At 39.3% G+C, this 24,119-nt stretch overlaps 1 protein-coding gene across 1 annotated transcript in view; it reads right to left on the bottom strand.

The window, feature by feature from the left end:
• The window catches only part of DMBT1 (deleted in malignant brain tumors 1), an 845,773-nt gene that overhangs the window by 431,982 nt on the left and 389,672 nt on the right, over positions 1 to 24,119 (bottom strand). The window contains exons 8-10 of the mRNA XM_086919609.1: positions 23,018 to 23,071; positions 17,271 to 17,600; positions 14,175 to 14,228 (exon numbers count right to left, since the gene is read on the bottom strand). Of these exons, the coding sequence (XP_086775735.1) occupies positions 14,175 to 14,228; positions 17,271 to 17,600; positions 23,018 to 23,071 (438 nt within the window). The remainder of the gene's footprint in view (positions 1 to 14,174; positions 14,229 to 17,270; positions 17,601 to 23,017; positions 23,072 to 24,119) is intronic.

Below are 24,119 nucleotides of genomic sequence, written 5' to 3'. Positions count from 1 at the left end.
GTTCGATTGTTTATCTGGGAGTCCACCTGACTCCGACGGTGGGTAAACTGTTCGCGGCCAACTTCCCACCCCTCCTGACGAAGACCCGGGCCGAATTGGAGAGGTGGAAACCTAAATTCCTGTCCTGGCTAGGTAGGATACATGCGATCAAAATGGTTCTTCTCCCCAAATATTTGTACCTGTTCCAGGCCCTGCCTATTCCGCTGGATAGCACCTACTTCCGACAGCTTAAAAGGCAGATACTGCGATTTGTCTGGCAAGGGGGCCGAGCACGCCTGTCCTTCACAGTCTTGCGCCGGCCTCGGTCGGAGGGTGGGGTCGGTCTGCCGGGCCTGCATCTCTATTATAAGGCTGCCCAATTGAGGGTCATGGTGGAATGGTCGCAGCAGCTATCAGAAAAACATTGGCTGCATATGGACCGGAGTGTGGCTGGTCGGTCCATTTGGGATTTGGCCTGGAAACCGAAGAGGGACTGCCCCTTGAACGCCTACATCAGTACCCCCACGGGTGCCACGCTGAAGGTCTGGGATACTTTGGCTACTGATGAGCGGTGGACAACTTTCCCGTCTCCGTTCACGCCCTTGCATTTCAATCCGGCCTTTCCACCGGCGCTTGCCGAGGGGCCCTTTGACGCATGGAGGGAGGGTGGGTGTAGGGCGCTAACTCACCTGTTTCATGGCTCTTACCCTTTGACCTTTGCTAACTGTATGCGGGCCTATCAGGTGCCGCGGACTGATAGGTATCGGCATGTCCAATTGCTACATTGCGCCACGTCGCCAGGAGTGCTGGAGGCAGCTACGAGGCCTCCCTCGAAGTTTGAGGATTTTTTGCTGTGAACGTCTACCATGAAGGGAGCCATCTCCTTCCTATATCAATTACTGCTTCAATCTGAACAGTCACCTAGGCCACGCTATATGGAGCAATGTGAGGAGATGGTGGGAAGGGATATAACCGACGCCGAATGGTCAGCGCTTTGGAAGGATATGACCCAATTTAACCACTCGGTCCACTTAAGGGAGGCTCACTTGAAGACTCTCACACAATGGTATATGTGTCCGACTAGGCTCCACCGTATCTATCCGGCTACCTCGGATAAGTGCTGGAGGGGATGTGGACTCCTGGGGGACTTCCGCCACATTTGGTGGGACTGCCCGGTGATTAGGCCTTACTGGGATGAAATTCTCTCCCATATCAAAGATATCCTTCAATATCCTATAGAGGAATCTATGGCCTTTGTACTGTTGGGTCTGCGAGACCCCGGTCTTGAACACCAGACGCGATCTGATAAAAAGATTCTGTGGTTGTGCCTGGGGGCAGCCAAGCTCACATTGGCGGCAGCATGGAAACGGAAGGAGGCACCAGCGATATCCCTTTGGCATGCAAGACTCTGGAGGCTTTTGAGCCTAGAAAGAATGGCGGACATCTTCCTCGGTAATTACAAGAATTTTAAGCACATGTGGGGTCCCTTGGTGACCTTCCTATCGAAAGGCTTGCCTTCGGCTGTTTGCCCAGCATCATTGAGATCTCTACACCTCTTCCAAATTTAGTGTGACTGATGAATGAATGTGGTAAGTGTGTGTCACCGTCATGGGGGGGGAGGGGGGAGGGGCCGGGGAGTTGCATTTTTTCTTTCTTTCCCTCATTGCAACCGAGGTGCTTATTCTCGCCGGTTGGGGCATTTAACTGGTTTGGTATAGCCTGAAGACCTGCTTGCTATGGGACATCCTGATTTCACAAGGCTCAGCACCGATGATGCCTTCTCTTAATGCTTTCTTTTTGCAGGTACCTGGACTGATTGGCTTGATCTTTTTTCTTTTCGATGTAGCATCACCACCGTTTTAATTTGATTTCTTCCCCCGGTGTGGGGACGTGTACGGCACCTCGGTGCTACTTCCCTGTATCTTTCTTTTTTGTTATATGCAAAATAAAAATTTTACAAAAAAAAAAGAAATGGTTGAAGATTTGGAAAGGGAAGATGAGAATTTTGAATATGAAGGAGATGAAATACCTGATGAAATTATGTTGCAAGTGTTATTAGAATATGAATTTTTAAATGAATACATTTATAATGTATAATAAAAAATTTTTTGAGGTAGTCTTCTTGTACTATTGATCATTGATCTGCTTAATGAAAATGAGAATAAATGTTTTGATGAAGTGTGTTCGAGATTATAGTCAGAAATATTAATTGCACTATGATCACCTACAGCGCCTGAAAATCAGTGTACTGTTCTTAAGCCTGAACAATTATTATCAGCAAACACGTCTATAATGTTGACACACCTATGGACTGTCATAAAGTCAGAAACAGCATTCACTACATGATTTCCTACTCTGTTCAGAGACTGTTGCTTTGTCTTTATTTTACTTATAAAGTAAACCAGTTGTTATAATTTCTATATTATATGTTAGTAGAGGTCTATAACATTTTTTTCTTTTTTCATAACAGATTGTAATTTTGATCACAAAGAAAAATCAATATGCCAACCAAAAATGAAAAAAAGCACTATAAACGGACATACCATTCCAGGAGAAAATCAAGAAATAATAGAAATCATCAAGAAAGGATGAATAAAAACAAGAGTGCTCCTGGTAAGACAAGCAATGATTTCATAAAGACATAATGTCAAAGGAAAAAAAAATGGATAATGTGGGAAAGGAAAAACAGTTGTCAGTATCTACAAGGAGAAATCAGAGAAAAAAGAACAATGTTTCACAACTCTGCTGTGAACAAAATGTGTATAGTAATAGACGTAGTAATCAGTTTGTGGAAATTAGGAACCGTATGTTTTATAATAGAGTAGTTTCGAATTTATTAAAAAAGGAAAAAATTTCTAAAAGAAAATCTGCTTTCTATAAGAAAAAAATATATATTGAGGATATTGTTGAACACGCGTTTGAGACAAAAAAAAAGTTCTTTATTTTAGTCATTAATAGAATAAATACACTGAATAAGGCAATCAAAGTTTTAAAAGCTAAGAGTAAATGGAAAAGACATATTAATAGAAGTAATTTTTGTAAAGTTTTTTCTGGAAAATGGATACATACTTCAAGTTCTGAGCCATTTTTTAATGAAGAGAGTTACTTTCAAAGTAATGATTTGTTGCATGCAGTTGACACCAGTGGTCGAGCATTTGAGGTGAAGGACAGTTGTCCTATTGAAAAAGAAAAAAATGGGCTTAGAAATGCAGAAGAGGTGATAGCTGATGAAGTTTTAGAGAGACGTCCTAACGTCCCTGTGTACAATTGGAAATGTAGTAGTATTTGTAGTGTACGACAGGATTCAATTGATTTCTTTCGCAATTTCTTACGTAAGTATAGTAAGGAAAGTCTAAAAAAAAAGATTGTAATGTTGCAAGAATTAGACCATTGCAGAGTGAGAGAAAAAACAGGTCTGCAAGGGCATTCTCTGGCTTGTCTTTCTAAAAAAATATGCCAGAGTGTTTTTCATCATTTCAGGATGTTAGCAGTGCATCATACCAAAATGAGGAACTTAGTGAGAAAGTTGTATTATGCGAAAAGTCCAGCACTTAAACTTAAACAGTTAAATAGTGCTCTTTTGCATGGACGTGAATTAGATGTTAAGAAGATTTGTGCAGAAATTGAGGTTAGTTACTTTGGTCCAGAAGAAGACAATGCAGAAACTGATACAGTAATGGAAGTATATGTGGTAGAAAATGTCGGAAATTTTAATACTGAAAATTTTGAACAGGAAATAACAAAGTTTAAGGTCATTTCTGGTGCAAACCCAAATTTTCCTTGTGTGTGTTGTCGACGCACTCATTACAAAAATCGAACTAGGTTAGTTGATTTATATTTAAAAAGTGAAGAGGAAAATAATTATGAGTGGAAAGATTTTGCAACTTATTTGTTGGTAAAAAACTGTTTTGATTTGGGTTTTGATCAACGTATTTGTAAATATTGTTATAATAAATTAAATGAAAATAGAATGCCTGCTGGAGCTGTGCATAATAATCTTGAGTTGATAAATATTCCATCTGAACTGAAGGATTTAAATACCAATGAGACTATTCTGATTCAATGTGTACATCCATTTCAGGCTATTGTTCGTATGGAGCCTTAGACATGGAAATTAAATCCTTCAGATTTACAAAGAGGATTAAAGGATAGAGTTGTATATTTGCCACTTGATTTAAAGAAAAACATTGAGACAATTGGTGTTGAAAATGTAGAAGAGGAACCTTTAGTTATTCTAGTTATTGGTGTACCTACAAAGAGTAAGAAAATCTGGCAAGATTTAGTGGATGTTAGAAAAGTCAAAAAGACAACGTTGTATTTAGTCAAAAACAATAAATACTATAAAAATGTATACGTAGAAGAAGAGGAAGTAAGTGAAGAAGAGGATAATGATTTGTCTATTGGACAAATTGAAAAAGTGGATCTGTCCAGAAGTGAAGAAATTTATGAACATTACAGTGTTCATCCACTGCATTCCAAAGAAGCAATTGGGAATGCTATTGAATTATTTCAGATGAAAAAAGCGAAAGGAAGTCCTATTAGCGTATGGGAAGAAAGCTTGGAAGCTCGTTGTTTTCCACAGTTATTTCCAACAGGTCAAGGAGCACGATATGATGACTGACCTATGCAGATTCCTGCATCTGAATACCGGACAACAAGATTATATGCAGAAGATCCGAGATTTTGTCAATGTATTCCATATTTGTATCATCTTCTGTTTGAGAGTGACTTATCTGGACTTTCTTATGCAGTGAACCATATCCTAAAAAGTGGAGTGCATCTGCAAAATGTTTCAGCAAAGGAATTTATTGATAAAGTGCAGCAAAAAGACACTGTTTTGGATTCTCACCTAATTAATCTAATGGCATGTCAGTGTGGTACTAATGAGTATTGGTACCATCGTCATGGAGATTTGAAATGCATGCTAAGAAACTTAGGAGCACCTACATGGTTTTTAACTCTAAGCTGTGCTGAGTATGCTTGGGAAGATTTACTTGAATTTTTTCGGGAGGCAAATGCAAATATAGAAAATATAGAGTACAAGACACCTGGAGAACTGTGTTCTTTGGATCCGGTTAATGTTTGCAGATATTTTAATCATAGATTTGAAGCTATGATGTCTTTTATTACAAACAAAAAAAATCCTCCTCTTGGCGAAGTTCTGGATTTCTTTTGGAGAAAAGAGTATCAAGCGAGAGGTGCTCCTCATATTCATATGCTATTATGGATCAAGGATGCTCCCAAATTTGGAACAGACTCAGATGACACTGTACTGTCTTTCATTGAAGAATATGCAACATGTGAGATACCTAAAAGTACAACTGATAAGGACTTAAGAGGAACAGTGTTACGATTTCAAAGCCATCGTTGTGGAAAATATTGTCGGCGAAAATTCAAATCAAAGGATAAATTCTATACCAAATGTCGTTTTGGATTTCCACGACCGGTAATTTCAAAAGGAAGAGTCAACAATTTTATGTCATCTTTGCGACATACTATCACAAGAAGATCACCCAAAAATACCTACAATTTAAGAAGAAGTGAAGAGTCCAAATACATAAATGACAATAACCCAGTCATTTTGTCCATGTGAAATGCTAACATGGATATTCAATATGTTGCAGACAACTCTATTGCTGTGGCTCGATATGTAACGTCTTACATCAATCTGAAAAGATGGAACTAAAGGATATGTGGGAAGACATTTCTCATGAAAAGAGCCTAATTAAGAAATTGTATACCTACAGTTTGAAGATGTTATCTCATCGAGAAATTGGAGCACATGAATGTTGTGATCGATAATCATCAGCAAGTCTTTATGCGAAATCTAGAACTATCCTGTGGGTGAGTTTAGGTCTTGCAGGAACACAAAACCAAGTTTTGAAACCTGTTCAAGAAATTGAATATTTAGCCGAGAAAGAACCAAACAGTACAGACATTCTGAAGACAAACATGTTGGATACATACTATCCAAATAGAAGTAATCTGCTTGAAAACATTTGCCTGTATGAAATACTGCAAAACTACACTTTTAAAAGAAATATTACAGAGAATATCGATAAAGGTGTATACGCTGTGATTGGACATGAAGGATGTCTGGCGAAACAAAGAAAAGGACATTTGATTAATCACCGAAAACTGAGTTGCGAAACTCCTGACAAAAGAGAATTTTACAATTTAGCTCTTTTGCAACTCTTTAAACCATGGCGTACAGAAGAGGAACTACTTTGTGAGTTTGATAGTTATGAAGATTCATTCAACACATCTAAAAATAGCATAGAATGTCCTGTTTTTAGTAATTATCACCAAATGTTGAACGATGAAATAGCGCAAGAAGCAAGAATTGCAGCAGCGATTGCTAGAGACAGTACTCAAGATAGTCAAAGTTCTGCTTTGTTGAGTCAAGATCCACTGGGACAACCAATTATCCAAAATAAAGCAGCCAATGCCATGGATGAGGTGGAAAGAGCAATGGAGCAAGCTCAAGAGGATGTAATAAACTTAGAAGAAAAGCAACTTAATCTTGAGCAAAAACAAATATATGATGAAGTGACAGAGCAGATTGAGCATGGTTTTCGTCATGAGAAAAAAGAATGCTCATGTATGTCATTTGAACCTGTACGACTATGTGTGAGTGGAGAAGCTGGAACTGGTAAAGGTTTTCTAACTAAAGGAATTACCACATATCTAGAGCAAAGAACTCAGTCATCACTCTCTTGTGTTGTTACTGCTTCAAATGGATTGGCAGCACACAACATTAAAGGGATTACTTTACATCGTTTATTGATGCTGCCAGTTGAACATGAAAATAAATTACAATATCACAAGCTATCTGGAGAAGCTTGTTGTGAAGTTTCTAGAGTCCTTAAAAAAATGAAACTTCTCATTATTGATGAGGTAAGCATGGTATCAAATTTAATGCTTGCCTTTGTGCATTTAAGAATGCAACAGATTCTTAAAACAGAGTATGATGTGTTATTTGGAGGCAAACATGTCATAGTTTTGGGAGATCTACTGCAGCTAACTCCTGTAAAAGGACAACCTGTATTTAAAAGTGTCACACATGAAGACACCAGAAAGTGCCTGGGCAGTATTGGAAATGTTTAATATATGGCCACATTTCAAATATACTGAACTCATTCTAAATATGCGACAGGCAAAGGATGCTAAATATGGAAATATTCTTCATGATATAAGAATTGGAAAACTAAGTGAACATGCGAAAGAAACTTTACAAACATGATTACTTTCCAATTTGTTTCCCAATGATAATAATATGGCTGAGAAAATATATACTAAAGAGGCAGAAGATAAGTTAGTTATACGCTTGATGCCAACTCTACAAGAATGTTCAATGTTTAATAAAAAAGTGTTGAAGTTAGAAAATCAAGAAATTAAGAAACTGGAAGCTAAAGATAGAATAGAGCATGAAGGAAGTACTATTATTTTGTCAGAAAGGTTGAAGTTAAAATTGGATTCTCTACAGAAATCTATATCTAAAACTGCTGGCTTAGAAAAGAATCTGTATGTATGTTTAAATTGTCGGATTATTTTACGAAGAAATTTGCATGTGGAAAGAGGTTTGGTAAATGGAGCAATGGGTAATGTTGTTGGTTTTGTGAATTACCCAAATAGATCTGTTTATCCGTTTCTTACACTCCTTCCCTGTTTCTGCCCGTTCATCTTCTGTTACTCACCCTTTTTCACTCTGTTTCTCTTACTGTCCTTCCCTTATTTTATCTATTTCCTTAACACATTCCCCTACCCTTAGTCTGTTTGTTTTAGACACTGTTTCTTTCGTCTACCATCACTCATCATACTCTCCTTTTCTCCCTCACCATACTTTCCTTTACACAGTCATTCCTTCAGTGCCGTTCTCTCTTTCACTCAATAATCTTAGTCATTGATTCATACACTACACATTCTGTCTCTCTCTCTCTCCCTCACTCTTCCTTTCTTTCACTTTCTGTTTCATTTACTCCTACTTTGTTTTGTTTTATGAAATGTAGATTATAACCCTATTTTTACTTTTCTTCCACAGATAGTATGTTTTTTTAAAGAAGTTTACTTTTACTTTGTTACTATTTCTTAGGTAAGTATGACAAAGAAAAATACTTTTCCATCACTGTCTTACTTCTCTTTCTGTCCTGGTCGAACCAGTGTCAGGTTTCATGTGGGCATTTCCACGCAGGAGTGGCTGTTCTGTGACAAGAACCCCCTTAAAAAGTGATTCTATGAAATCTACAACATTTTACTGAGTCACTTCACCAACGCTGATGTGTCAAAACATTGCAGCTATTGACGTAACTGTAAAGGTTGATGTACCACGTTACAGATAGTTTGAAAAGTGCTGGAGTTGGGTCGTGCATGGAACACAATTTCAACACTGTGCCAACTTTCAGCCCTAGATCTGATACGCATCTGTTTATTCCTCCGACATGATAAAACCGATTTGGAAATGCGGTCCATCATGACTGGTGCAAATATTAACTTGTGTGTCGCGTCTTTCCTGGCGCATCGATGCTATTTTCAAAGATGTGTTGGGTAATATAAATCGGTGTCTCTGTTGTATTCACCGTGTACACTTTCCTAAGTCTTTTTATTCCCTTACTTAATTTTTAAATCACTTATTTCCCACTTTTCACTTTCACTTACCTCCTTTTTATCATCCTCAAATCCCCTTCCTTCATTATCTTTCTATTTGTTTTACTTTCACTTCCCTAATCCTACTCTATATATCTCTCTTTCTATCTTACTCTTCTTCCATATGTCCATCCTTAGTCCCCTTTTGTGACTCCTTCACTTTTAATTTCTTTTCCATACTGCCCTTCTCATAATTCTTAATTTTCCTTAAATCACTACCATATCTTTAGACATCTTGGGGCAGATTTAGAAGCCCTTTACGCCTCTTTTGAGTCGCTATTGCGTCACTTTTGTGATGCAGCAGCGATGCAAAAGATGCACCATGGTGTAGACTATATAGAACGTAACGTATCTGTGAGATGTGTCACGTTGTAAAGACCTGCGTCTTAAGGAGGCGTTCTGGTGCAGGGGGGACGTTCCTGCGCAGGAACGCCTCCTAAAAGTGGGTGAGTGAAATCTACAAGATTTTACTCAATCACTTTTAGGCCAATGCTATGTCAAAACCCTGCGCCTGCTTGAAGCAGACGTAAGGCTTGAAGCAGCATTAGTTGAATGGGCCCCCCAGGAACATTGCTGCAGCTACATTGCTCATGCGGAACAACTCCAACAATGCAACACCTTTACGGCACACATGTGTCACGCATGTGAGCTGTTTTTGCCCCATGGTGCGCCATATTGTAAATGTGACACATCAATGGTGGCGCACGGGTGGTTTTTCTTGTCGTAGGTTACTTGGTGCATCCTTGATGATTTGCAGAGATGCGCCATGTAACGTACATTAGCCCCCTTGTTTTAGTCACTCTTTTACTTCACTTTCTTCAGTCACTACACTTCCTTTACCTCACTCATTTCCTCAGTCCCTTACTATATTTTTTGTCATTAATTTCATTTACTTATTTAAACTCCACACATTCATTCATAAGAAAGATGACACAGGGGCATATTAGCAAGATGTGCGTTAAAGAACGCACATCGCACATTTGACTATCGCCAGATTTTTTTGCCGTGTTAGCGCGTTATTATCAATGCGAACACATAGGCGATAGTAAATCCTGTGATAGCCGGCGGTAGTGAACATTAGCGCGGGAAAACAAGTGTTGCTTTCACGCGCTAATGTGTGCCTTGTTAATAAGGGGGGGTGGATTCAGCTTTATGATCCACACCCCATGTTAACAATGCCTAACGCCTGGTCAGAGGAGGCGTTGCAAGACCTGCGATAAACAAGTTTATCCCAGGTCTTTTTTTCTCAACGCCTGTCTTGGTGATAGGGTGTTCTCACCTCCAACCACATTTTGCATGTTGTTTGACGTACGCCCACTTTGCATGTCATTAACAATCTGTGTGGCTGACATGCAAAGTGGGCTTATGGCAGGCATTGTAATGCCCTTTTTAATAAGGCACTGTAAGTATCGCCGCTTTCTCGGCTAATTGTGCTAAGAAAGCGGCAATAATGCAGCTTGTTAAAAGAGCTCTTTTTGATAAAAGAACTTTTTTTTTTTGGTTTTTTGAAAAGTTTTATATTTTTTTTGATTTTTCCAACAGGCACCGAAATCTTCAACTGCAAAACTGTTCAACAGGAACAAAATAAATCGAAACTTTGAAAAAATTCATCTTCTCTGAGAGCACTGATGTTCATTAATTCTTTGCTCAATCAGAGTGAGGCTCTGCTCCCCGTACACAATAATTTGAAAACAGAAGTTGCATCTGATATGCACTCTTGACAAGAATGGTCTTAAGTCCAACTCTGCAGTGGATGGAGATGCTGGTCGTCCTCCAGATGATGCGCTGGGCACAGCTGGTGGTATTTGTGTTGCCAGAGCTCTTGTAGATGCCTGTGCAAATTGCACAGGGTGCACTTGTCTGACATGCCTCATCATTGTATGTATCGAAAAGGAATACTTTTTTGAAGGGTTTCCTCTTGAAAGAACAGTGTTACATAACATGCAAGTGACTTTCGGGGCATTCACTTTTTTTAATTCCTCAGGATAAGTAAAAAAAATTCCAGATGAAAGATTCATTCCTTTATCTTTGAGGCAGCCGATAATTTTCCTCAGATTCAGAAGATGAATTCTGTGTTGCTGCCATTTCAGAAAATTCTCCGGAAAGATATAGAGGGTTCTTCTTCCGTCAGAGTAAAACAGATAGTGAGGGAAGTAGGTGGGGTTTTTGAAAATTCCAGAACAGAAACTATTATGGACCAATAAAAAGTGTTGTTTTCGAGTCACATGACTTGACCTGCGCGCCCCAGGACGTCTACGCGGTGCGATTACCCGGTCGCGCACGTTGTTTGAAAATGGGGTTTCACTCTAATTAACATACAAGTTTCAAAATGTGAAAAGGAGGCTAGGTAGACACTCCCTGGCCCCCTAGACCTTCTCAGGGGGTCCAAGAAGAATCTCGACAAGCCACAAAACCCTTTTTAAAAAAAAAAAAATAGCGGGGTGCACGCACCCGGTCGCGCATTGGCGGTTTAAAATGGCGTTCTGCTCCATTTACATAAAAGTTTCAAATCGTGAAAAGGAGGCAAGGTAGACACTCCTTGACCTACTACAGCTTCTCTGGGGGTCTAAGAAGAATCTCGACTGGCCGAAAAAACCCAAATTTCTTTAAAAAAATATACCGGTCGCGCATGTCGGTTTAAAATGGCATTTTGCTCCATTTATATAAATGTTTCAAAACGTGAAAAGGAGGCAAGGTAGACACTCCCTGACCCCCTGGAGCTTTTCAGGGAGTCCCTAAACAACTCCGCCGGGCAAAAAAACGTTTTTTTGAGTTGAAAACATTTGCCGAAATTCATTGAAAAAACCATAGGTTGCAGCCACGATATAGTTAGGAATTAGCATTTAAAAAACCTTGCAAATTCACTGAAAAAACCATAGGTTAACACATGTTATAGTTAGGAATTAGTATTTTAAAAACCTTTGAAATTCACTGAAAAAACCATAGGTTTTACACACATTATAGTTAGGAAGTAGCATTTAAAAAACCTTGCAAATTCTCTGAAAAAACCATAGGTTTAACCCATGTTATAGTTACGAATTAGCATTTTAAAAACCTTTGAAATTCACTGAAAAAAACATAGGTTTTACACACGTTATAGTTAGGAAGTATCATTTACAAAACCTTTGAAATTCACTGAAAAAACCATAGGTTTTACACACGTTATAGTTAGGAAGTAGCATTTACAAAACCTTTGAAATTCACTGAAAAAACCATAGGTTTGACACATGTTATAGTTAGCTGGACATTTCACTCATATAAAACCATTGAAATTCCTCCGTTATAGTTACTTTAGCTAACTATAACTCGTGAGCCTGCAATATATATATATATATATATATATATATATATATATATATATATATATATATATATATATATATATATATATATATATATATATATGCTGCAAATCCTGTGCAGCCGCCACGTCTTAATTCACGCGATGCAGCCAAACAGGACACGGACCCAGGTTTCGTGCTCAGTAATTTTTAATTTTTAAGTGTCTGAGACGCGTTTCGCAGCGCGAACACCGCTTGTTCACTCAACAGTTTGTATTTACCCAGAAGGCATTTTTAAAGTGACAGTGCATGAATCAGTGAATCATGTGAGTTCAACTCACTATAGAAATAGACAAAACACTCCGTATATATTTCTATATTGCATTTTGTGCATGTTGGGCTGTCGGTTGATATATAAATACTTGTAAAATACAATTTATATTTAAATCAACCAGTTTTTAAAAGCAAAATGTAAAATCATTATTTGCTTAGAAAAAATCCATGTAAAATACATTAGCCCTAAAACAATTGCATGATAATGTATATGTTCTATCTTTTTTTCTTTTAGTGATAACCATATTTAAAGTGCTTCAATGTGCAAGTGATAGTAAAATCATTACAGTTGATCTCATTATGTTTTTCAAAACCAAATGAATTTAGAATTTCTGCTCTCATCTATGTTGTTATATTCCACATGTTCATTACTAATGATTTTTATGATTTGTTCCATTAAATAGCAGCATTCAACATCAATATCATGACGTTATTCATCCACCTGTACCACATCAATTAATAAGTTCTTATCACAGTGAATACTTGATATATAGATACCAGAGTTATTTTCTTCCTTAAATACAAAACATTTATACTTGATCTGATCTATAAATAATAAATTCTTCATATAAATATGTAAAATATTTACAACATAATCAAGTTTTCAGATGTACTGTATATGTTTTTTGTGTTTTGTAAAAGGTGCAAGATAGTGCATATATATTTGATTTTCAACTGGTAATCTAGTTTATGAATCAGGGACCATTACATCGGCATTTCCTATACCAGACAAGTATATAAATCTTCCGTTAGGTTCAATCCATTAGGATGTTTCGAATCTAACAATAAAATGTATCTGGTCTCCAGCTTCCTTAATTTATTCTACCTATCACCTCCTCGTCTGTTGGGAGGGATTGCATCAATAAGATAGTATGACAATCCTTTATTATTCGATCCATGGCATGCCTTAAAAGGTCGGGCCACCAGATATATATATTGTCTGTATTTGCTATAGCTCGGAGATGCTGGAGTATTCGAACGTGTGCTTGAAGTTTCGTGGAACCTACGTAGATTAATCCACATGGGCAAGTAAGCACATATACTGAGAATTCAGTCTTACAATTTAACATTTTATTGATAGTATATGGTTTGGTTTTGAATGGACTGAGGTACGTTTTAGTATTGGTCCCATGTGCACAGGCTTTGCATGATGTACATTTCTTAAAGCCTTTCAGATTCTGATACCAAATTGGTTTGCAGATAATTTCCGGCTCGGATTCAACTAAGCAATCTCTCATTGAGGGAGCTCTACTATATGTAATGGACACCCTCTGCGGTAGCAGGGGTCCTAGTACAGGGTCGCTGAGCAGTACGGGCCATTATATATACATATATATATATATTACCATGAAATTTATGTTTTGGATGATTTTTCTGCCTACAATTTACTGCTCGGCGATTCTGAGACATTTTGCATGTAAAAAAAATGTATTAATTAGTATTTTTTTGAATTTGCTAATTGGTATGGTTACGTGCACTTTATGTTGACCCAAAAGGACTTGGAATTTGGTTGACGTGAAAATAACTAACAAAAGCAAGTTGTAATTTTGCTCTTCCAAACTCGTATTTGGAGCCTAAATGCGTAATACTTGAAGACTATAACTTATGTGAATTGTAAACATTGTAAATATTGTGAAGTTGAGAAGCTTAAAGAACACTACATCAAAATGCATAACAATGCGCACACCAGACACTCTTAGACTCTTAGTACTAGTTGGCTTTATGCTTGTATTTTACCCTGTACAGTGCGGCGCTGCCTTGTGGCTAGATTCAAGCCACGGAAATACAAACATATATACATACCTCTATACATACATACAACCTAATCAAAACACAACAGAATTCTGTCAGTCAGCTCAATATTGCAGTCTTTTGTTTTCAGAATCATTAAATACATTTCAAAAGGTGCAGTCACATTTCACATCTGACTGCTATTACCTGCTTGTGTAGTAGTGGATGTTGGTCGTGTTGCTGTAGTCGATGTAAATGCCCCTGTAATAAAAAACAACGTAATGATTGGTTACTTAATGAAGAAAATAAAAGACATTTTCAAAAACAGTTTTCCTATTGCACCCTATCATGTGCTCCATTCGTGGAGAGCAAAAACGACCATTGAATCGATGACCTAGTCCCTAAGCATTTGTGTAGGGCATCACATTGGTGTATCATTAACTTATGAGGAAATGTTTCTCTATGTTTGTATTTTACTGTATTTTATCTCTAGTGGAAGGAGTTGTTTTTATTTAGTTTAGATCTTGCCATCCCAACTACCAGTTAATAACACACATTAAAAGACAAGAAGAGACACAGCAATTAAATATATCTTCCATGGAGGAAAATTATTAGGAAATTCATATGCAAACTTAATATATTATGGAATTCAATTAAACACAGATTTCAAATGAAGTGTATATATGTTTCCCTCCAAAATACTTGAAGTCTTTGTATATGCTCTAAGCATCAGTAGTAGCTGGAGGAGGCCAGATATGATCTACCTCTGTCCTCTCAAGCCCTGATCACTTGTGAGATACTAAATTCCAGTGGTCCTGTAACAGAAAATATGAAGATTCTTATTTTCATGGTATTAGCACATGCCTATACAGTTTCCTAAGCTAAATTGTGTCTGTCAAGCCACCCAGTTTCTTGGAAAAAATGCCCGGGAAATACTAATACATGTTGGAGTCTTACACGGCCTTGGCTCTCCGAGTTAAGTCGGGGGTCGCCGGACGACCCGCGCAAGCCACCTATGTTCAGAGACCAGGTTTTTGCTCGCCCGGTTTGCGACTTAATCAACACGTCGCTATCATCAGGCCAGGTGCCTTTGAAATGGAAGCATGCGGTAGTAATGCCCATTTTGAAAAAACCATCTCTCGACCCTACAAAATCGGAGAACTACCGCCCGATTTCGCTTCTCCCGTGGCCAGCCAAATTCGCGGAGGCGTATGTCAACACCGCCCTCACTGGTCATCTGTCGCGTGCCAACATTCTGGACGACACCCAGAATGGTTTTCGGGCTGGCCACAGTACGGAGACAGCACTGTTATCTATGGTCGAGCACCTTCGGGTAGTTCTGGATGCAGGTCAAACGGCGGCGCTTGTTTTGTTAGACCTAAGCGCCGCCTTTGACACGGTCTCCCATGACATTCTCCTGCAACGTCTTGAGGAGATAGGGGTGATCGGCACTGCACACCAGTGGTTCCGTTCGTTTCTCAGGGATCGTTCCTTCTGTGTGGCGTCCCCACCCTACCAGTCCAAATGTCATCCTCTGTCTCTTGGGGTCCCACAGGGTTCCTCACTGAGCCCCACGTTGTTTAACATCTACGTGAGGCCGCTGGCTGAGGTTGTGAAGCTCTGTGGTATGACCATGGTGTCGTACGCAGATGACACCCAGCTAGCGGTCACGATCAGCGGGGACTCTGGGGTGGATGCCCCAAGATTCAGAGAAGGACTCAGGGCGGTGGCTGGTTGGATGACGTCCAACTGTCTCCAACTAAACGCCAAAAAAACGGAGGTGATGATCTTTGGGAAGCGGACGGACCTATGGGGAGATACTTGGTGGCCCTCTGAGCTGGGGCCGACCCCCACTCCGGTTGCGGAGATCAAAAACCTTGGTGTTTGGCTGGACCCTTCCCTCAACTTCGTTGGCCACACCAAAAGGACGGCGGCTTGCTGCTTCGGCATCCTGCGCAATCTGCGCCCTGCCCTTAAATACTTCGATGCCGCAACTCGTCAATTGGTGGTGCAAGCAACGGTTTTGGCGCGGTTGGACTATGCCAGCTCCCTTTTTATAGGATTAAACCAGGCTGAGTTAACCCGACTTCAAAGAGTGCAGAACGCTGCGGCCAGAGCGATCGTAGGTCTTCCTAGGTTTTGCTCGGCCGGTCCATCTTTGCGAGCCTTGCATTGGTTACCCGTTAGGCAGCGGATCCACTTTAAAGTTTTGTGCCTTTCCTTCAAAATTCTGAAGGGCCTATCACCTTCCTTCCGCAAGGCCGCTAAAACTCATTTATTTGCTGAGCTTTGTTAAATCCTTCACTCCCCAATTTCTTAATAATTATTTCTGTTCCCCAGTTGTGTTGTGTTCGCCACCTTGTCGGTGCGGCGGGACGCTCCTTCGCTGGAGCAGCCGTGCGCAATACAAATAGCACTAACATAACATAACATAACATAACATAACATGTACATTGTGTTTTTCCACAATGAAAGTGAAATTCTGCTTGGTTTGCCTTTTTTGCTTAATTTAAAGCACCAAAGGCATTGGCATTTGCCATATCAGGTAAATACCTGACCCCATCCACTCCAATTGTGACTGGGGCATGTATACAGGTTAAAAAATAAAAGTAAATTATTCCTTTGTCCTACTTTCAAACAGGATTTTCCCTTCCTGCTGTACCTTAGCAGTTTCACAATACACTCACCCCCTTACTGTGGGCAATAATCATTCCAACTTGTTCAGAACAAACCATATTATGCTTACTTCATCTGTCACAATGTGAGAAACACTAGTTCTTTCGTTTTTTTTTTTATACAAAATTTCAATTCAAGAATCACTTCTAGTTTAGGAACTAGGTAGTGAAAGCTCCACTTTTAATCCCAGGTTACCCTTTATCGCTGTTACAACCACAGAACATTTTCCAACCGATCCAATTCACCCACTAATTCACACACTAACACTGAAAGCCTGATTTAGATCTTGGAGGATGAGCAATTGCCTCACAACAGTGATGGATATCTCATATGCCGAAATCTAAATCAAAATATATTCTAGGGGACTCATATTTTGACAGATAGGATGTTTTCACTGTTGTGAGAGAGTAACCAGTCCACCAAGATCTAAATCAGGCTCTTTTTTACCATATATTTAATTTCATATTGAATTAATAGGAATGCAGTTTACGTTATATTTCAACAATACAACAAACATCCAAAAATGCATTCACCCAATGTCCACCCTACACCACACTTCTTCTTTATTTATAGATAAGAAGAAGGTGAGTTTCTTTAGATTTTTATAGTAGATACATTGCAAAATACCTGAACAGATGACCCCAGCATCATTGCTATGGAGACAGTTATGTTTGTTCCATCCTTTGTTGGGACAGTCCCACAGGTGAGCTTCCTTTCCTCTACAGAGCACATCATCTAGAAGAATGCTTCCAGTTCCTTGCCCGAAAAAGGCCCCTCCAGGAGATGCCTGGACAGTTCCACAGCCCAGCTGTCTGCACACAACTTGTGAATTTGCTGTACTCCAGAAATCATCACACACGGTCCCCCAGGCACCTCCATAATAAACTTCTATGCGGCCAGCACAGTTCTGTCCTCCATTAACCAGGCGTAAGTTCACACTTTCAGTATCTCGAGGAGCTAGAGGGACAAAAATTACAAGTTATGTGAAACTGCAAAACAAATTAGAACAATGACAGTTACATCACACTTTAGCCTTTATCCCCGACCTCAGGTGACGAGTAGTGAGTTGTTGGAAGTTTTTTAGAGCAGGAGTCTCCCTTGTTCTTTTAATAATAATAACGTTCTCATAGTGAGTGGAAATGTGTTCTAGTTAACAGAGGTGATGAATTTAGAATGCTTTTTTTTAGAGCAATGTGGCACAAACTAAAACTATCACGTTTCAGACGGCTCATAATCTTACCACAATGTTGCAGCATACACTGAGATTACAAAGTAATGACAATAAACAATCCACCACTATTTGTTTGCAGAATTTATACAGAACTGTCCTCTATGAGGTATGCACCTTCACCTCCATTTTGAAGACACGTAAAGAGCAAGATATCCTATCAAGTCAGTGTAATCATTGTGTCTGCTCCAACAAACAACAGAGTGATGAAAGCAATGCTTTAGTTATTTGCAGCCACTGCTCATCACCCAGGCCTCATTCCAATCCATTGTTTTTCTCCCACTCTGCCACTCTCAACAGAGATCTGTGATATGCAAATGAGCCCAGCTCCAAAAGGTACAGTTCAACCTGAACTGTTAGGTCAGGTCTACTCTGGATCGAAACACAAGCAACACCAGACCTGTTTTGGCCAACTTATACCACAACAGTGAGATATAACTGGTCCTGTGACACATTGAGCACATGATACACATCTGGGCATACCCATCACACCTAGGGCATCTTCTACAACAAACAGCAAACTGATGGAAGAAATGGTTGAATCAATCAAAGTCACCGGTGATCACATTCCGGTCTGTAGTTTTATGACTCTATTCAAAGCAATCCATATGCAAATCAGTCGTAGCCCTGCCCCACATGGAAGACTCTAACCCATGCTGCTAGACTAGGTGCCCTCTAGATGGGAACCCCCAGATCAGTTTTGGCCTAGTTAGGCTTCATCAGTGAGGTAAAGTTGGTTCCTATGGCGCAGTGAGCACAGGCCCCAGGTCTGGACATAGGCGTGTGTCTATAGAATATACAGTGGCCACGACTACCACAACAACCAGTGCTTTAACTATCACTCAGTTTGCCACCACAACACCAAATGCCTAATTCAGATCAAGCTATCTTGTCTATGGAGCTCTCACAACTGTACCCATATACACTCTTGTAAACAGTAGTGGAGAACGACAGTGCTTAGCCACAGAGCAGTACAATCTTTGTCCAAGCTTTCACACGGTCATCGACAACTGCTTCTTCAGAACTCAACTTGATGCAGTTATTAATAGCCCATTTAAACTGTTAGAGATTGTCAAAGAGGTTTGCCCCAAAAACCCTAACATCATCACAAATATGTCTATGAAGAAATGCAAAGCCTTTCCATCCTTTTTTTGAAGAGATAATAATGAACATTAAAGGAGGAATCTACATTGACAACAGTGAACAAATAGATCATACAGAGCCCACAAAATCCACAACACTCAGGTTTCTATATCTCCCATCAAGCACAGACATGAAGCAACATGGAACTAATTCAAATCATTAGATGACTAGGAAATCAGCAAGAACATCATGTCTTTGACACCAACGTCACAGTTTAATGACCCAATCTCCTCTACAATTGTACAAAATTTCAACCAACTCATCTCTCCCATTTTGAAAAAAATCACAACCGCATCTGTAGCACAATGCATTACACCAGATTGCTTATTTTTTTTAACTATATCCAACACCCTCTTCTTAGCAAAACTATTAGCAAAACGTGTTCACTATGAACCAACTCAGCATATTGAGCAACTAAATCTAATCAAAATGTGCCAATCAGGAGTTCGACCCTGATAAAGCACAGATTAAGCCATTTTGCACATTATGGACGACACGCTACAAATACTTGATAAGAACCATTCCTGTCTTTTCATACTGCTAGGTCTCTTCTCGGCATTCGACACAGTCATTCATGACTGCCTTGTGGAGCTACTCGAGCACAGAATGGTGTTCTCAGGTAATGTTCTTAAATGGTTCACCGATTTTCTAAATAATCATTCTCAATGAATCAAACAGGGAAGCTCACTATCAAAGATGAGCTTCCCTGGATCCATCATATTTCCAACACTCTTCAAACTATACGTGAAACCGTTGACTAAGATCCTGGAAATTGTGAACATTGCACACCATGTGTAAGCAGATGACACACAGCTCTACCTAAAAATTTCCGCTCAGGAAGATATCACCTGACTAAATGACATTCTGGTGAAAACCAAACTTAGCTATCATGCAACCGCCTCAAGTTGAACCCAATGAAAACAGAATTCCCGCTCTTCTCGCCACCTCCTGCCCCCACCATTACATGAATGACTGACACACTTCAGGCTTGCAGTTCAATCTCTGGTTATGTCCAGACTAAACTACGGCAGCGCAACGCTAACAGACCAGTCAAAAACACACAAGGCACTGCTAAGGGTAATCTTAAATGCATCAGTGAGATTAATACCTGGACGAATATGTCTCAATCACATCACACCATCTCTGAAGTTACTCCAGTGGCTCGCTCCAGAAGCCAGGATACAATTGAAGATAACTTGCATGATACAGAAGGCCCGGCACCTTAAGGAACCTAGGTATCTAACAGATAATCTCAAGTTTTCAGGAGGAAGCTACTCTTTACAGAGTGCTAACACTCACAGCTGCCAAATTCAAGACAAGGAAGACCTACACAAGCATCTTCTCCGGATCTACAGCAAGAATATGAACTCATTCTCATCTGAGATTAGTTCCAAGCCATCAATCCACACATTCAAGAAAGAAGTCGGATAGCTTCTACTCAACAGATTCATAATGTAAGTTTCTGAACATAGGTTTCTGGTACTGAGGCTTTCCACCCTCAGGAGGCCACCCTTAAGGATACTATACCACTTTAGCAGACATGCATCAACATCCCACCACAAATATTTCACCTAGATGCTGATTTCCTGTGTAGAGTACCTTGAATGTCTTGGAATTCACTCAATTGCAAAACCTGATATTGGAAGACATGAACCAAGATCTGATATTTATGTAGAGCACTCTAATACCCAAATGACATGTTTGCGTTTTAAACAAATTTCTAAATATAAATAAATAAATACAAGTAAATACTAGGCCCATTGTGTCTGAACCCATTCCACAAAGTGTCATAGATAAGTTCATGCAGGAAGAGGAGCAGGAGGTAGAGGATTTGTGCTGCATAAACAAGGCAGTCTGTAACCAATAATGCATGATAACAGTTCAGTGACAGCCTTTATTTTTTCAACCTTGTTGGTGCAGCCAGTAGTGTTTATCTCTAGTCAAGTATTTCAGGATAGGTGACCTTCTTCACTAAAGAGCAACACATTGTTTTGGAGATAGTGGAAATGCTGCTCAAAGTCCTCTCTGGTCTTTGTACCACTCACTGGGCACATGTGCATCATCCAGAGCTCATTAGTGCAGTAACTCAAGGACGCTGTACAAACAAAAAGACAGTGGTAGCACACTGCCTCATATACCAGCAATCAGTTCACCCCATGCGTCATTGAAAATGCAGTGCATTGTAATAACTACTTCAGTGACAGACGTTAGTTTTTCACCCTTTTGGTGCAGCCAGTGCTGTGTATCTCTAGACATGTGTTTAAGTATAGTTGTCTTTGTTCAGTAGAGAGCAACACATCATTTTGAAGTGTGCTGGAGATGGTGCCCAAAGTCTTCTTAGGTCTCTGTACCACTCGCTGGGCGCAGGTGTATCATCAACAGCTTATAAGCTCATTTGCTCAAGGTAGCCATTTAAAACAAAAAGAGGGTGGGAGTACACTGCCTCACATCCCAACACTCAGTTCGCCCCAATGCATCATGGTAAAGGCAGTTCATGATAAAACTTCAGTGACAGTCTTTAGTTCATGTCTTTTGTAGGTAACTGGAAACGTATTGTGGAGGAAATTGCGCAGCCAGTGGCAGCTGAAGTATGCGCTTCTGTGCATTATAAGACTATGGCACAGACATTGGAAAAGATGTCGCAAGGAATTCTTCCATGAAGGTGGTGATGTCCAGCTGCTTAACAGCTTCATAATGGTGAAAGAGGCAATTGTGGAGGCTGGAACTCATCTCCAAAGTGCATCACACAACATAGCACAGCTGCCCACCAAACACAATTATATCTGCAATGTGGCACTGCACCTGCATATGCAGAGCTATACGTTCTGCACAAGCCAACACACGGTTGACCTGAAAGAATATAGGAAAAGAGCAAAATACGTACCATGCACTGCATTACCCAACTGTGAGGCAATTCACTAGCCTTGAAGCTATTGGACAACTTGCAATGTTAAGCGACCTGCAATCACCTACCTTGCCATCAACAAGGGCATTTGCTCAACACACAGGTGAGAACTTCTCTTAATAGTAACTGCAGCCGTTCTCCCTTCCCCGTCAATGTCTTCCCTATCTCATTCTTCCCAACAAATTCCCCCATCAGGCCTGGGAGAGTGTAAACCCGAACAGCACAAACTTGCGATCTAGAACCTACCCCAGTCAAAAGGAGTGCACCTCACATAATACTTATCATTATTTTCCTATTGTTCCACTTCTAATTAGTGTTTTAGATATTCATTTAGATTGTTCACTTTATTATTGAATGTTTTCGTGTTCTAATTTGGCTATGATGTTTTCTACTGAGTTTATGTTCTTTAGAAAATGAGGTTGTCTTAATATTTATTTATCGGTTACATTTTAAACTCTTAAAATTGTTGATTTGCAGTATGTTTTGCTTTTAAAATATGTATATATATATATATATATATATATATATATATATATATATATATATATATATATTACCATGAAATTTATGTTTAGGGTGATTTTTCTGCCTACAGTTTACCGCAGGGCGATTCTGAGATATTTTGCATGTAAATGTATTGATTGGTATTTTTGCATTTTGCTAATTGGTATGGTAACGTGCACTTTATGTTGACCCAAAACGACTTGGAATTTGGGTGATGTGAAAATAACTAACAAAACCAAGTAGTAATTTCGCTCTTCCAAACTCATAATTGGAGCCTAAATCCGTAATACTTGAAGACTGTAACTTATGTGAATTGTAAACATTTTAAATATTGTGAAGTTGAGAAGCTTAAAGAACACTACATCACAATGCATAACAGTGTGCACACCATACTCTCTTAGTACTAATTTTTTATTGTGGCTAGATTCAAGCCATGGAAATACAAACATATATACATACCTCTATACATACATACAACCTAATTAAAACACAACAGAATTCTGTCACTCTGCTCAATATTACTGTCTTTAGTTTTCAGAATCATTAAATACATTTCAAAAGGTGCAGTCACATTTCACATCTGACTGCTATTACCTGCTTGTGTAGTCGTGGATGTTGGTCGTGTTACTGTAGTCGATGTAATTGCCCCTGTAATAAAAAAAACAACGTAATGATTGGTTACCTAATGAAGAAAATAAAAGACATTCTCAAAAACTGTTTTCCTATTGCACCCTCTCATGTGCTCCATTCGGGTTGGAGCAAAAACGACGATTGAATCGATAACCTAGTGCCCCATGCATTTGTGTAGGGCATCAAATTGGTGCATCATTAACTTATGATTTTTTCTATGTTTGTATTTTGCTGTATTTTATCTCTAGTGGAAGGAGTTGTTTTGTTTAGTTTGGATCTTGCCATCCGAAGAAGAACTACTGGTTAATAACACAAATTAAACGAAAAGAAGACACACAGCAATTAAATGTATCTTCCATGGAGGAAAAATATTAAGACATACATATGCAAACTTAATCTATTAGGGAACTGAATTAAACACAGATTTCAAATGAAGTTTATATATGTTTCCCTCCAAAACTCTTGAAGTTTTTGTATATGCGATAAGCATCAGTAGGAGTTGGTGGAGGCCAGTTATGATCCTGTGACAGCACATATCAAGATTCTTACTTTCACGGTATTACCACATGCCTATACAGTTTCCTAAGCTAAATTGTGTCAGTCAAGCCACCCAGTTTCTTGGAAAAAATGCCTGGCAAATACTAACACATGTACAATTATTTGCCACAATAAACCTGAAGTTCTGCATGGTTTGCCTTTTTTGCGTAATTTAAAGCACCATACAAATACCTCATCTCAAGGCATTGGCATTTGCCATATGAGGTAAATACCTGACCCCATCCACTCCAAATGTGACTGGGGCATTTATACAGGTTAAACAATAAAAGTAAATTCTTCATTTGTCCTACTTTCAAACAGGATTTTCCCTTCCGGCTGTACCTTAGCAGTTTCACAACACACTTGCTCCCTTACTGTGGGCAATAATCATTCCACCTTGTTCAGAACAAACCATATTATGTTTACTTCATCTGTCACAATGTAAGAAACACTAGGGGGTCCTTTTTCCGCCTGCGAGCAGCAGAACTCCCATCCGCCACATTTGGATAGGTAAACATAGGTCATTTCC

This window comes from Lissotriton vulgaris, chromosome 5, assembly GCF_964263255.1.
Source record: "Lissotriton vulgaris chromosome 5, aLisVul1.2, whole genome shotgun sequence".
Classification (NCBI taxonomy): domain Eukaryota; kingdom Metazoa; phylum Chordata; class Amphibia; order Caudata; family Salamandridae; genus Lissotriton; species Lissotriton vulgaris.
The sequence above is the reverse complement of the archived record's forward strand: the minus strand, read 5'-3'. Positions and strand labels throughout refer to the sequence as shown.